Below are 14058 nucleotides of genomic sequence, written 5' to 3' on the forward strand. Positions count from 1 at the left end.
TTACAAATATACAGAGATTTTTTTTCACAAATCACCCTTTCAAGTAGTGCAGCAAGAACTAATACGTTGACAGTTTTGGAAGAGAGATCATTTGAAAGCACCAAATGCATACAAAGGAAGAGAACATAAGACTACACAGTTAAAAGCCTTACACAATTGATAGGCAACCCTTATCACCAATTGTGTTATTATTACTATGATAATAACATTTACAAAGTTATGTACTTTTTTAAAATTCGTAATGTACCTGTATATGGAGGCAAGCTCTCCCCCAGCAAAAGTGGTACCCATTCGTATACAATCACATTCTGAAAATATTTGAAAGCAATTGAAACTCACTCTAGCCTCTGTTACAGCTTAACAATGATACAACATCCTTTTTTCCACAAACGAATAACTGTTATTCCTTTTACGCAAGAAAGTCCAATGATGTCTCTTTCCATCCCATTTGTTTTCTTAAAAGGTCAACGGCAACCTCAAGATCGAACTCTGCTGGGCTTTACCATTTATTTAACATCGGTTGATTGACAATGTAGAATGATTACTGATACTTTCATGACATCCCTTAATAACGTCAAATAGCTACTGCCAAAATTGTACCTGTAAAGAGGCTATGACCATTTGCCGCGCCTTGTCAAACGTTTCATCAAATCCATGGTGGGCACGCGAGTCAAGTTCGTCGACAATAGCATTGTGCCAACGGAAAAACAGAACGGCGAGGGAGAGAATTCCTGGGTTCTCTTGCACATGTTTGTCACCAAGTTCTGAATAATCGTTCATAGTATTTATATAACATATAACTTTGTTTTTTATGGAAACAAAACACGATAAAAAGTATTAAGTGTAATTAGTTCACTCACGATCAACGATTCTGATATTCTATTTTTTCAAAAGTATTAAGACACAAAATAAAAACAGCTGCAATGCGATAATGTCCTGGATCCTTTGGTTCTGGAGACAATTAATATCATGAAATATAGCGATATCTTACATATTATATATATAATTTATTTATTATATATACGAGGGTTGTTCGTTAAGTTCGTGGATATGCTTCATATTTTTGGATAACATTATATTAATAAAATGTTGATCCAACTTTTTAAAGAGTCGCCTATTTCGGTTTATTTAAGACATAGGGTATCTAGATATGACCACAAAGCATTTACGTAAACGTTGCTAAGGAAACCAAAATTATGGAACAAGGAGGGCTTTGAAAAACAATCGGTTGCAAAATACTTCAAATCAAGTTTGAGTATGCTATCAATTCAATATAACTTATATATATATTAATGTTTTACTGTATTATACTTTTGCAAATAAATACATAAACATTCAGAAAAGTGTGTAATAAAACAGTATTTCTTACTCCACATTTCATACTGATCATGGAATTTGTGTTCAATAGGGTCTGGGCTGGCTACAAACGGAAGACCCTCTGTATTCTTCTGTGGGTATTTAGACCATGCATCTCCAGATGCGAGTTTTGGGGATCGAAAGGCTTGCAGGTGTAGAGCGCGTACAAGACTATTCCCATATACAAAACTGCCATCTATATAACTCGTAGCTTTGTTAACCTAAAACCCACAAGTTGAAACATTAAAGAATAAGTATATAAGATTGTTTAAAAAATGTTAAGTTAATGAAAACGTTTATTTGGTAGTCATGGTGACCGACATATAATAAATTAATAGAACCATTGATGTTATAACAAGAACAAGTCAGAGCAAGTTTTTACCCACATAATAAACGAGTACATATTGCGGTAATTATGTCACAAAATTACATGTTGCTAAATGAAGCCCGTTGATGTTTGATGTGAAGGTTTTGTAACAATAGGGTTAATACTATATTTTAAAAAAAACAACCACAAGCACTTTGCTTAAAAAACAAAAGAAACTACAGGGACAATCACACGAGTCAAACATTTAACCAAGATCCTGTTTAAAGGGACTAGACACTAGGCCCCAATTTCTCGAAACTTCTTAAGCTTAACAGGCTTAATCTGCTTATTTCAAATAGCCAAAATACATACTTATAGTGATTTTTTTACAAATGAAAAACGGCTTATTGTGGTAATCGTAACGATAATTCCTATTTAGAGTATTAACACTTTTAAAGGAGTATATAAAACGCAATATATTGAAAGACAAAAATAGTGGGTTTAGCTTAATCCTGTTATAAGAGACTTAAGAAGTTTTGAGAGATTGGGGCCAGATGATATGACTGGAACAGTTAATATGTCTTGAACACCCTGTTGTTAATATGTTTTATACGCAATGCAGAGAATATGGTTTAAACTCCCTGGAGTTGAAATTTCGTACTGATAATTCTAGGCTTGATTTAAAGCTGCACTTTACCATTTTTACAACTTTTTTATTTTTTGTCTTGGAAAGAGCATTTTTTTGGTAAATATCTGCAAAACAATGATATAAGATTGCTGACAAAAAATCAGATCGTAGATTTTCATATTTCCGTTTCAAAATTAATGTTTTATGGCCTAAACCGTTACTAAAGGTTTAAGGAAAATACTTAAAACATCAATTTTTGAACTTAAATATAACTATCTGCGATCTGTTTTTTGTCAGCAGTCTTATTTAAATGTTTTCCATGGAGTTTCGCCAAAACTGGCTCGTTCCAAGACAAAAACAAATCTCAATCTGTGAGAGTGCAGCTTTACGGAAATACAGTATTTGCTGTGTTTGGAACCATCGGGTTTCTAGTCCCTTTAAAGGCACAATGATAAAGGTCAAGCTAACACCAAGGACACAGTGCTTCAAGACACCAAACAAAACTCAACCATCGAAATACCGTTATTGGTAAAAACGAGGTATTCGCCTTGACGCGGTCAGTGATAACTATGTAAAAACTCGCATAGTTTAAATCGGATTATGTCTGATTTTATTTAAATTTCACCTGTTTTCTTGGAACATTTGGAGACTGTCCCGTCCGTTTGTCATAAGCTATTCTCTCGTACGGCAGATGCTTTGACCCGGAGCACGATGGATCAAACTCGGGATCGCATGCCGGAACAGGTATCGTCAATAGTTCGACCGGGCATGTTGTGTCATCCGTATCAATTAGTTCAAGCGCAACCAGTTGACCTGAAACACAGAAACCGGGTTATATAAATTATGTTTGAATAATTGAAAAGTAAGGCAAATAAGTAAAAGAAGGTTAACTAATTCTTTTTAACCATCTGCCATATTGCTATCATTCAAATTTACCTAGTTTTAGCTGACAAAGTGTAGATTATATAAGCTTTTTAAATTATACGCATAACTCATCTTTCCGGTAAAGGGACTAGTTCATGTTTTATTATGTTAGACATAGAAAACAAATTGTTTCACGTGAAATTTGAACACAAGGCTTGAAACAATGATAAATCATCGTCAACAGATTTAATAAGAGCTATATTGTTAACGATCCGTTTATGGAAAAGCGTTTAATAACGCTATCGGAAATGGTATGAGTTAAAGCTACACTCTCACAGATATACCATTTTTACAACTTTTTTATTTCTTGTCTAGGAAAGAGTTTTTTTTGCGTAAATATCTGCAAACCAATGATAAAAGATTGCTGACAAAAGATCAGATTGCAGATTGTCATATCTCCGTTCGAAAATTAATGTTTATGGCTTACTAACGGTTTAAGGAATATGCATAAAACATCAATATTTGAACTTAAATATAAAAATCTGCAATCTTATATTTGTCAGCAGTTTTATATAACTGGTTTCCAAGGATTTTCGCAAAAATTTGCTCGTTCCAAGACAATAAAATAAAAAAGTTGTCAAAACGTTCAATATGTGAGAGTGCAGCTTTAAGGCTTTGTTTTACAAATTTCTATGTAAATAATGAGTATTTGCCTAACTGTTTGGTGTGTGTTATAAAAGAATGTAAACTACCCGAAACTCTGTTTGAAAATAAATAATGTTGTCAACATAAAATCTGCGAACACGTCCCTTTACAATTCGTTTGCTATAATGACTAAGGAGTTTAACATACGTTCGATACTCGCTATGTCGAACTCTGTTATATCGATGTTCTGGTTATGTCGAACTTTTTTTAAAATGTGTTGGGTTAAGTACGATACGTATGTATTGTATTTCGGTTATAATCGGTTTCGAATGTTCGTTATCTCGAAGTATTTCTTGTGGCCCGAACGACTTCGACATATCGAGTTTTGACTTTACTTGTATTACTCTTATACTTGTCAATGCGAGGCGCATACGTTCTTATCAGTTAGCTTAAAGTGAGTGTGAAATCTATAGCTTAAGATCACAATTTTCGATACCCAAAAGTTAGTTTGTTCAATTATGTTACAACAAAGTTATTTTGAACCTTATATTCCATTCAAGTGATACCAAATTATATCAGTTTACAAGCCATATTGTCACGTTTCACATTTTAAGGGTCGAATAAAATATATTTCCCAGCCTTATAAGAGTTTTTATGGCTAAGCCAAATAATTTATTAGGTTGTTATTAAATGCAAGTGTACTTTTAAATAACATACGTACTCTAAGGCGTTTATATGTACTTATGTATATTTTTACATAACTTCAGGAAAATGAAACACGTTTACGACATTAACATTGAAATTGAGCTCCTTTTTACATAAAATACATATAGGAGCTATCCATTCGGAGCTCCTCGGCCATTTTTACCGAAAACAACCTCGAATGTATGCCGGTACATCAGTTGAAGTAGATCGTATTTTTTTTAATTATATCATTAATTTATTGTAGTGTTTTAGAGTTGTATTTATTGATCTAAGTTTAAACTGATTGCCAGTGAAGTCTATTATTACAAACATAATTAATATTCCCAAGAGTTAAGTCATAAAGTTTAACTGCTTAATAAATTACTACGCGATCTACTTGCAGCGGACTTAATCGTACCACTTTTTGAGTATGTAAACCGTCCAAATACATCCGAGGTTGTTTTCGATAAAATGGCCGAGGAGTTCCGAATGGGATCCATCATGAGTCGTCATATGATTATTAAACGAGTTCATGAAAGAGAACACGTGATTTACATAAGCAGTGTGTGTATACCACGTGATAAATTACTTCACAAATGCTATGTCGGAAGGCAATAATTTGCTTATAATGAAGACTTAAAACAAAGATAACTTTACTATTTATTCACCAAATTAAATGAAACTTGTCACAGTCTACGCCGCTTACATAGTCACGCCATCAGTCTTTTACTAGAGTTTGATTTAGAGTTTAGTTTCATAAAACCCTTTTCACAAAACCAATGCATGATGGAGCACTGTCAAAACACTATGTTGAAAACAGGTTTGTCGAAGTGTTTGAGGAAACTATTCACCTAATCAAACTCCGGTACTTAAACAAAGGCGGTGCTGTATCAGCGGCATAGACGGCCTTTTGTTTCATTTAAAATGGTGAAGAAAGAGAGATGATGTCTTTGTTTTAAGTCATCATTCGAAGCAAAATGCTGCCTTCCGACGTAGCATTTATGACGTAATTTATCACCTGGTATACATACACTGATAAGGTGTATGTGAAAATTCTATACTCGCACTTGGGCAAGGCCCTTTCGGCGATAACTCCGATAAGATTGTTAATAATTTTAAGTTTTTGGAGCAAACTGCAAATACAGAATGAAACCATGGTAACAGCTACCCTGATTCTTTAACGTGCACCAGTGTATTTAACGTCCCTCCCGGAAGACGATTAGTATATTTAGTGGTGCAGGAATCGAACCTTCGACCCCTGCAGTCAAGTATTTCAATACACCACGGATCCGCCATGTTTTATATGCCATGTTCTTATTATCGCATGGCGAGTAGAACAATACAATCAAACCCCGATGGCTCGAAACTCGAGAGACCGGCTTAAATACTTTGAGCCTCAGAAAATTCGAGCCAAGCGGGAATGATTAAGTTCAGTTCAGTTTAAAGAAAGCGGTCCTTTACACTCAGTTCGAGCTAACCATGAATTCGAGCCAAGCGAGTTCGAGCTAACGGAGTTCGACTGTGTATCACGTCTCCAATAAATGACGAAACGCCATTGATCCAGCACTGGTCACGCAGTGACCCCATTTTTCCCACATTGGGGAATTATTAAATCTTAGTATAATACCAAAATGCCGTATATTTTCCGATTTCGATGAAAATATGTTCATTTCCCAGATGGTGTTGGTTTTGATTAATGTAAACAGGCTGTTACGGGGTAAGTACTTGACCCTATATGGGATAAACGTGTGGGGGGCAGGAAACCATAGTCGGGTTTGGTAACGTATAATATCTTACCAAAGAAGGCAAACATGGCCGTAAGGTTCCGTCCGTTAGGTGTATATGTAAAGTTGACATCCTTCTTAAACAGCAGTTCACTGATAAGCCTTGGGCTCGGTCTGTTCTGACCAGATAGTTTGTAGGTATAGTCCGAGTACGCGGTTGTGATGTTTTGTTTCAATGGCTTTCCTGTGCCGAATAACAGAAACATAACATTGTATTGATTTATAATTTCTTAATGATTGGGCCTAAATTTTTTTTGTCTGTTTCGGGTAACCCGACCCTACCTATAAAAATGCGCCGACCCTAACTATTTTTTTCGGTTTCTGAGCAAAAACAAATCTTCGTTAGCGAATAGAGAGTTACGAAGGGCGGATAAATGCAGATTTTAATCAGAATTATTGTTTATATGATAAAACAAAGTCAGGCAATGACAGTAATGTAGGAAAGACTGCCATGTGCAAGAAAATACTCTGAACTTACGACAGATTTTGAAAAAAAAGAATATATAAATAAATAAATAAAAAATCCCTACCTATCCTACCTAGAAATTTTGGGAAGGTTACCCTAAACAAACAATTTTGTTTTTGGCCTTGTCAGCACCAACTATCATGCATTATGACCATATCGATGTATACAAGTATTATTCTGGTGACAGCTTAAATGCAACCAGCGTTATCGTGGCGCACAGTTCCTTTTTACCATACAAGTCTATACTTCCGTAACCAGTCTATCACTCTAGAATCTATCCGATGACGTCAGCGTTTACCTTGTTACTTCCCCTTTTCTTCTACGCCTATCGAGAAGATAGCCCAATTCTTATAATTGTTACATGTTCCAGATATAAGAGTTCGTGTTGAGGGTAGCTTTCGTGTAAATTATTAATCGTCCTTCAACAGAGGGTGTGAGGGATTTAGTCCGATATATCTAGTTCAATGGGTTTTTGGTCCGATCCCAACCAGTGCAACCTTTTCATACCATCTCAAAATGGAAAACTAGATTCTGCCAAGGAAAATGACTCGATCGTGGTTGTATAAGCTGTTAGCTTTCGTCACAATATAGAGCGAAGTATTTTGTTTAAAATTAACTAATTTAAAAAAATATTTTCATGTTTGAACATTACCTGCGTGGATTTTAATATATTGAGATAATATCTTCAAAGTTCTAAAAAGTTATGGGAAGTGTATGTACCACCAATTTAAAGTATATTGAGAAAATATCTTTAAAGTTCTGAATGGTTATGGGAAGTGTATGTACTTCCAGGGAACACTCATGTCAAACACTTGACTGTGTTTCTGTCTCGTATAAGAGACGGGATTGAACCTATCATCTTGCAAGACAAACCTACAGCATGAATTACATTATGTGATTTAAACGTAAAGTCCTTCCAACAATTATCACTTAGGCCATACCAAATTCATCCTATGTTTATCGTCAGGTTTCAATTTAAAAGCCAACTTACTCGGCAGGAGGAAATAACAACAAACGGCTTCAAATCGATGCACCAGTCAATTGTAACCACGCCCCCTAGGTCCGGGGAATAGCGGGGACTTTGACTTTCGGTCCAGCCAAGCCCGGGTAAAATCCCCGCGCTGCGTAGACGAACTGATGGTTAAATCCCCGCCAAATGCCCCCGAACCCCTGAACCCTAGGACAGGCCCATTCCCCGATATATTTGGCGCAACCGAAACCACCGCATTCACCCGGCACTGCGGGGCCACCGGGAAGTAAAAACACGGTCCATTTTCCCGACTATCCCCGGTATACCCTGGAACCTGGGTGGGCCGTGGTTACAATTGACTGGTGCATTAGCTTTCATACAACTAGAGTTAAAACAAATAATATTAGTCTAGAGAAACTTTATGATACTGTCATAATGATACATTTGCATGTTCATATCGGACAAGAAACAACATGTTTTTACAGTCTATTCGTCAATACTGAACTCAAATTAACAACATCAGCTTCTAAACTCCATTTATGTTGGCAGAAGTTATATTTTGTTATTGTTGTTTTTAAACGACCAAAACTCTACCATTCCGATGCACATGGGCAGGGTGCGTTGTTAAGACACATCCCTTTGACCACGCCCCCCCCCCCAGTTTTATTTAAAAATCCAAAGGCTTATAAATAATGATGGGGGAACTGTTACTAATGGTAACTTACAAACAATGAATTTTTATTATGTTATATGTGTACAAAGGTGATAGAATAAAAAGTAATTATCATTATAATTATTATCATCATTCAGTGTCATTAGTGAAAGTTTTCCGATCATTATTAATAACCCTGGGATTTAAAAAAAAAAGAAAGGGGGGGGGGCGTGTGTCAAAACAACGCACCCTGCTCCGGTGTTCAGATGACGCTAAACATAGAATGAATTTGGCATGGCCTTATGCAAACACATGTACCAATAGCTCATCCGTTGTCTAGACTATCTTATGCTACGGACATGGGAATTATTACCGTAACAAGGTGTAAATACCTGCACTTCCAAGGCCCGGGGTTATCAGGTTGTTGTAGAACCCATCAAACCGCTGTTGTGTGAAACACCCGCCTTCAAAGAGAATAAAAAACAATGCAAACGATGAATAATTTCAACATGGGATGCAGGTGGTACATAATATATTTCAAGAGGATTGATTACAGCGACAAGCCGGTAGAAAACTATTTCCGTACATGCGTATAGTACACTCAATGTCCTCCATAACTAGTTTACTCTTTGATACCGAAATTGTAGAAAGATTACGCTGAAAGTATAAAATAATATTATGGTTTAAGTGGGGCGCGAACCCACGCCAGTACACTCAAGGAAAAAAAACTGACAACAAAACCACACGCCCACAATAAACCTACATAGAGAAAGGGATAACTTAACCTTTAAGCGTTACTAACGCTTTTCAAAATCGTGGACTTCAAAGACAGTATTTGAGCATCTATCAACATTTGTTGAAGGGTTCCAGCCGTCAGTATCTTAGTTAAACACTCCTAATGATTTGCCACTCTTAATTTCGTCATACAGAAAGGTGCATTTTACATAAACATGAGCGAGTCCCTTTAAAGACGAAATCCTAGTTTCGATGTGAAAGCTATAACCGTAATTTAAACTCCGTCTTCCTCGGGTTACATAGATACATCCTTATACCAGCACTACGTCCAATAAAGGAGCTTACGGCTAACTTTTGTGAGTTGGCTCACGAAACCGTTTGCCAACGTCAGCTGAAATGAGCGTCTGTTAGGCTTAATCGAAGTCGCAAAATTACATTGCCACACAAGCGTTTTTTGCACATTCCGCACATCGCTCCGATTTTTCCTTACCGCGCCGACGTTATCTTTTTTTTATCTATTCAAATTGTACGCTATAAATGGAGTTGACAGGGTCACTGAACAACTTAAAGGTCTTGTTTAAGCCTTTTATAATTGACCCCCACCCACCCTCACAAAAAAAAAATAATAAAAAAAATGTGTACATTACACAACCTCTGTTTATTCATCTGGATCTACTTGCATTGATCCCTCTCAACAGATCACCGATCTGAGTATCCTTCCGTGCAGTTTTGGAAGTTTTATTATAGAAATTGACCCTAAATGGCCCTGAGCCAATAAAAGATTACACAGAAAATTGGCCCCTACTGTGACACCAGTGCAATAAGCAGGAGATGCACATCGTGCCAAACATTCCTTATACTAGGCCTTTAACGTTCAACAAAATGCAGGGGGGGGGGGAGAATGACAATTTTGTTTTTGCTTTCTCATATATGACATAAGAATTACGTAGAATAACATTCCTTTATTACTTTCATTTGTTGCAATAATACTATCCCCATATACTACATTTTATCAATAGACGAAAATGCCACAGCTACCGGGAATCGAAGGAGAATGTCGGTCCAGTATGCTGACCACTACACCACAAATGACGATGTTATTTCACTTCAATCGTGAAACACGGGTTCAATTCCTATCTACCGTGGCAACTCGTTCAACAATTATTTGAATATTTTTTCTGTCGTATGTATGCATGTACAATGGCATAATTAAAGTATATTTGAACATTCTATTTGTGAAGTATGAACCGCAATTGGTGAAGTCATAACCAATGGTGGCATATTACTGCCATAAGATAACCTAACTGCATTCGCGAATTGTTTCGTGTTAACCGCTTCATTTTCGCGATAATTATCTAGCTATCTGGTTAATATTCGCGATACTTTTTTGCTAAGACAAATCTCATAAGACTAAAATCAGGCGCGAAATTGCCCAGACTGCCACCTATTACCCTTTTTAGTTATACTAAGTACAATACTAACAGGTGTACTAGTTATGGTTTGCGAATCCCACTTGATTAGTAACATAATAACTGGTTAACTAGATAAGATTCGTGTTACCAGTTATCAATAGATATATTACACAACTGGTAATCTACTTATGATTTGCAAATTTCACTTAGGAAGTGGTACCACGAATCTTAGCTAGTAACTATAACATTTTGTTTCTCTTATTTTACACTCTTATATTGATGATTCCGATTTGAACACGGTAATTTTGTATCCGTGTCTGTCTAGACCGGTTGATAATATTTCTGTCATGAGAGGATATATAAACATTTTAATATTACAAATGATAAAGGCATATCGAGTGCTAATCACACCATGTTTGTAAATTCATATACGAATTTGAAGAAAACGCTAACGCTAAGTCCCCAACGAAACGACCAATCAAATCTAACTGGGTCAACCTTATTTATATAGTATCGTATCGGCGTTATCCGGTGCAAAAAAGTCACGTGACTAAGGTTATAAACAAGTAGCACAGTTAAAATATAAAACGATTGGATAATTGACGGTATATCGTTTGTCGTTTGCCGGTCATTCATCGGAACTCCTCGGTCATTTTCCATAAACAACTCGAATGTTTGCCGATATATCAGTAATAGTAGTAGTTCATACAATTAAAAATGATAATATAAGTTAATTGTAGCGTTAACGTGTTATTTATATAACTATGATTAAATTGTGACCCAGTGAAGTGTATTAATGAATATATAATTAATATTCCTAAAAGTAAAATCCACCAAGTTTGACTATTAAATTGAAATTCTTACGCGATCTACACGCAGGGTAGTTAAATGTTAAGAATTCTGACATTGTAAACCGTCCATAACATCGATGTATTTAAAATATTTTGTAAGTTTTGTGATCGATAGGGCAAATTCCATGCATATCGAAGCACATCCGCCACAACGTTTTTTTTGTTTGTTAATTCGTAAACACGATCTATTTAAGAATCATCCTTTAGTTTAAATAAAAAAACAAACTATTCAAAATACATTAAGAAGTTTTAGTTTTGGTTTCATTGCGAAGCCTGTTCCGAAACTTTTGCTTGAAGTTACAAATGCATTGTTTTGTGTACAGTTTCAACAACATGATGGAGCTTCTACATGTAGCAATTACTTCTAAATTTCTTCAAAACAATAATACCACAGGTGGTCGTTTCAAAACCACATCGGTTTTAAAACAAACAAAAAAACACACACGATTAAACTGGTTTTCACCTTACTTGAAACTGTTACAACAAAAACAAAGCTCGTGAAACCGATGTTAAACCGAAACTAGTTTACCTCGAATACCACAAACACGCCCTACAACTAATAACGCGTCTAGACAGTAATTTGATACATCTCATATACATATAAGCATAATCATAATCATAATAACATGTAAATCAGGATAAAATTGGTGTGTTATGTAGCATATCATATATTAGTCCATATATGAACAATTTAACACACAAATCAGAGACACAATAGAAGAATCGTTCAAATATTTAAATACTTGTCAAATTGTACATTCTTGAAAACTCTTAATTACAAACTCAACGCCATCAAACAATTGTAGAAGTAGCTATGTCTGGTAAGTTTGGCTGTCCTGAGATAAATGACTAGTTTGACCAAAACACGATTTCCTCCTGTACATTTTAAGATAGCCACCTAGCGTTCATTTCTAAACCAAAGAAATTATTTTTATTTGTTTTACTCAAAATAAGAAAATTACAATTCCTCTTACGAGCTTACAACAATATCAGAAATGTCAATCCGAGCTAATATGAGGTCGATAATACATCATTTTACATGACGCATGTTTTGAAAAAACGCAACAATCATATCGCTTTCTCAGCTGCGTTCAACCGTTTAAAAATAGAACATGGTGGTTTCCCCGTTCAAAAACGCGCGGAATGGTTGATCCGTCAGCTTGCAATTCATGTGGTCGTTTGCCTCACTAAAGAGATAATCATTGGTTTAGCAACTCTCTGTAATTTTCAGGAGTGTTAACCTAATTACAAAAAAAATATCCATCGATCAATTTCATGGCCTATTTTGATGACAAATCTGTATCTATGTTGTTTCGCAGCAGTTTTGTTCAATACTAGTTCTTCCGGAAAGCCATGAAGTGTATATATTTAGCATGTGAAAGTCACGTAAACAGTACAGAAAAATATACCGACGCTTATTTTAAACTTTGTGGATTTTACGTAAAAAAAAAAATCGATTTGAAAAAATGCGCAAATACTGCGTAAGATGCATTTTGTCATTAGGGATGTGACACATCAGTAAGTAAGATTCAATGCGTTGTACGCAATGCACCAGTCAATTGTAACCACGCCCCCCCCCCTCCCAGGTCCGGGAAATAGCGGGGACTTTGACTTTCGGTCCAGCCAACCCCGAGTAAAATCCCCGCCCTGCGGGGACGTACTTGTGGTAAAATCCCCGCCAAATGCCCCCGAACCCCAGGGACCCAAGGTTAGGCCCATTCTCCGCTATATTTTGCGCGAAGACAAAACTACGGCATTCACCCGGCACTGCGGGGCCACATGAAAGGTCAAAGCGGCCCTTTTCCCCGGCTATACCCGGTATACCCCCGGACCTGGGGGAGCCGTGGTTACAAATGACTGGTGCACAATGATATCAATTTCATGTCAGTTGTTGACAATTTTCTTTTTTTTCTTGCAACAGTGTCATGTACAGTCCCTTTAATATAATCATGCGATAACTCTCTTTACACTCTTTGTAAATAATACAGTTTAAACAAAATGACAAATACTGCCTTAATTGTATCAGTCGAGGGGTAAATGCGAAAAGGTTCTAAGTGACATTAAATCTTGATGAAGATAGAACCTTTTCGCTTTTACACCTCGATTATTCCGATACATATATATTTGACTAGATATTATAACATCGTCATCAACAGTTTTAGACTTACGTTTATTCGCCCCAGACCGCAACTTGTCCTTTGCAGTTCATAAATATGCTGATAATTAAACCGTCTCAAAAAGAATCAAATAGAAAACATATTAACGTATTATTACCGCAGCACAAAGGTGGCAATCTTTAAATACATTAAACAAGAAAACAGCTAAATTATGCGTTAAAATACTGACGAAATCATAACAAAAAAACAACAAGTACTCACCGCAATGAAATAAAATGCAGACGACTATCACTGATCCAAGCTTCATTCTTTCATTTGTCCTGGAAATAAATTCAATCATTTTCACTTTCATTTATTAAGCACTTCTATGTTCTAGACGTTCTTCCACATTTCTGATATCAAATATACTGAAAAAAGTAAGCCAGGTTTATTTGACATAAGTACTCCGATAGCATTTTGAAATTAAACGTCCATTGTTTGTTTGTAAGAGAAATGAGCATTGGTCCTCATTATTTAGAACATAATGATGAGACCACACGTTTAGTCCAATAAAAATGAAGATTTTTTTTGTCTTTCCTTCATAACAA

At 35.9% G+C, this 14058-nt stretch overlaps 1 protein-coding gene across 9 annotated transcripts in view; it reads right to left on the bottom strand.

Moving 5' to 3' along the window:
- LOC128234775 (dual oxidase-like) overlaps positions 1-14058 on the bottom strand; it is a 58244-nt gene that overhangs the window by 30497 nt on the left and 13689 nt on the right. For all 9 annotated transcript variants that reach the window (XM_052949283.1, XM_052949286.1, XM_052949282.1 and 6 more), the window contains 7 exons: positions 13733-13791; positions 8749-8820; positions 6282-6452; positions 2917-3104; positions 1370-1577; positions 601-764; positions 248-308 (listed from right to left, as the gene is read on the bottom strand). In XM_052949283.1, coding sequence (XP_052805243.1) covers positions 248-308; positions 601-764; positions 1370-1577; positions 2917-3104; positions 6282-6452; positions 8749-8820; positions 13733-13778 — 910 coding nt within the window. In that variant the 5' untranslated portion in view covers positions 13779-13791. The remainder of the gene's footprint in view (positions 1-247; positions 309-600; positions 765-1369; positions 1578-2916; positions 3105-6281; positions 6453-8748; positions 8821-13732; positions 13792-14058) is intronic.

This window comes from Mya arenaria, chromosome 5 (genome assembly GCF_026914265.1).
Source record: "Mya arenaria isolate MELC-2E11 chromosome 5, ASM2691426v1".
In the NCBI taxonomy this organism is placed as follows: domain Eukaryota; kingdom Metazoa; phylum Mollusca; class Bivalvia; order Myida; family Myidae; genus Mya; species Mya arenaria.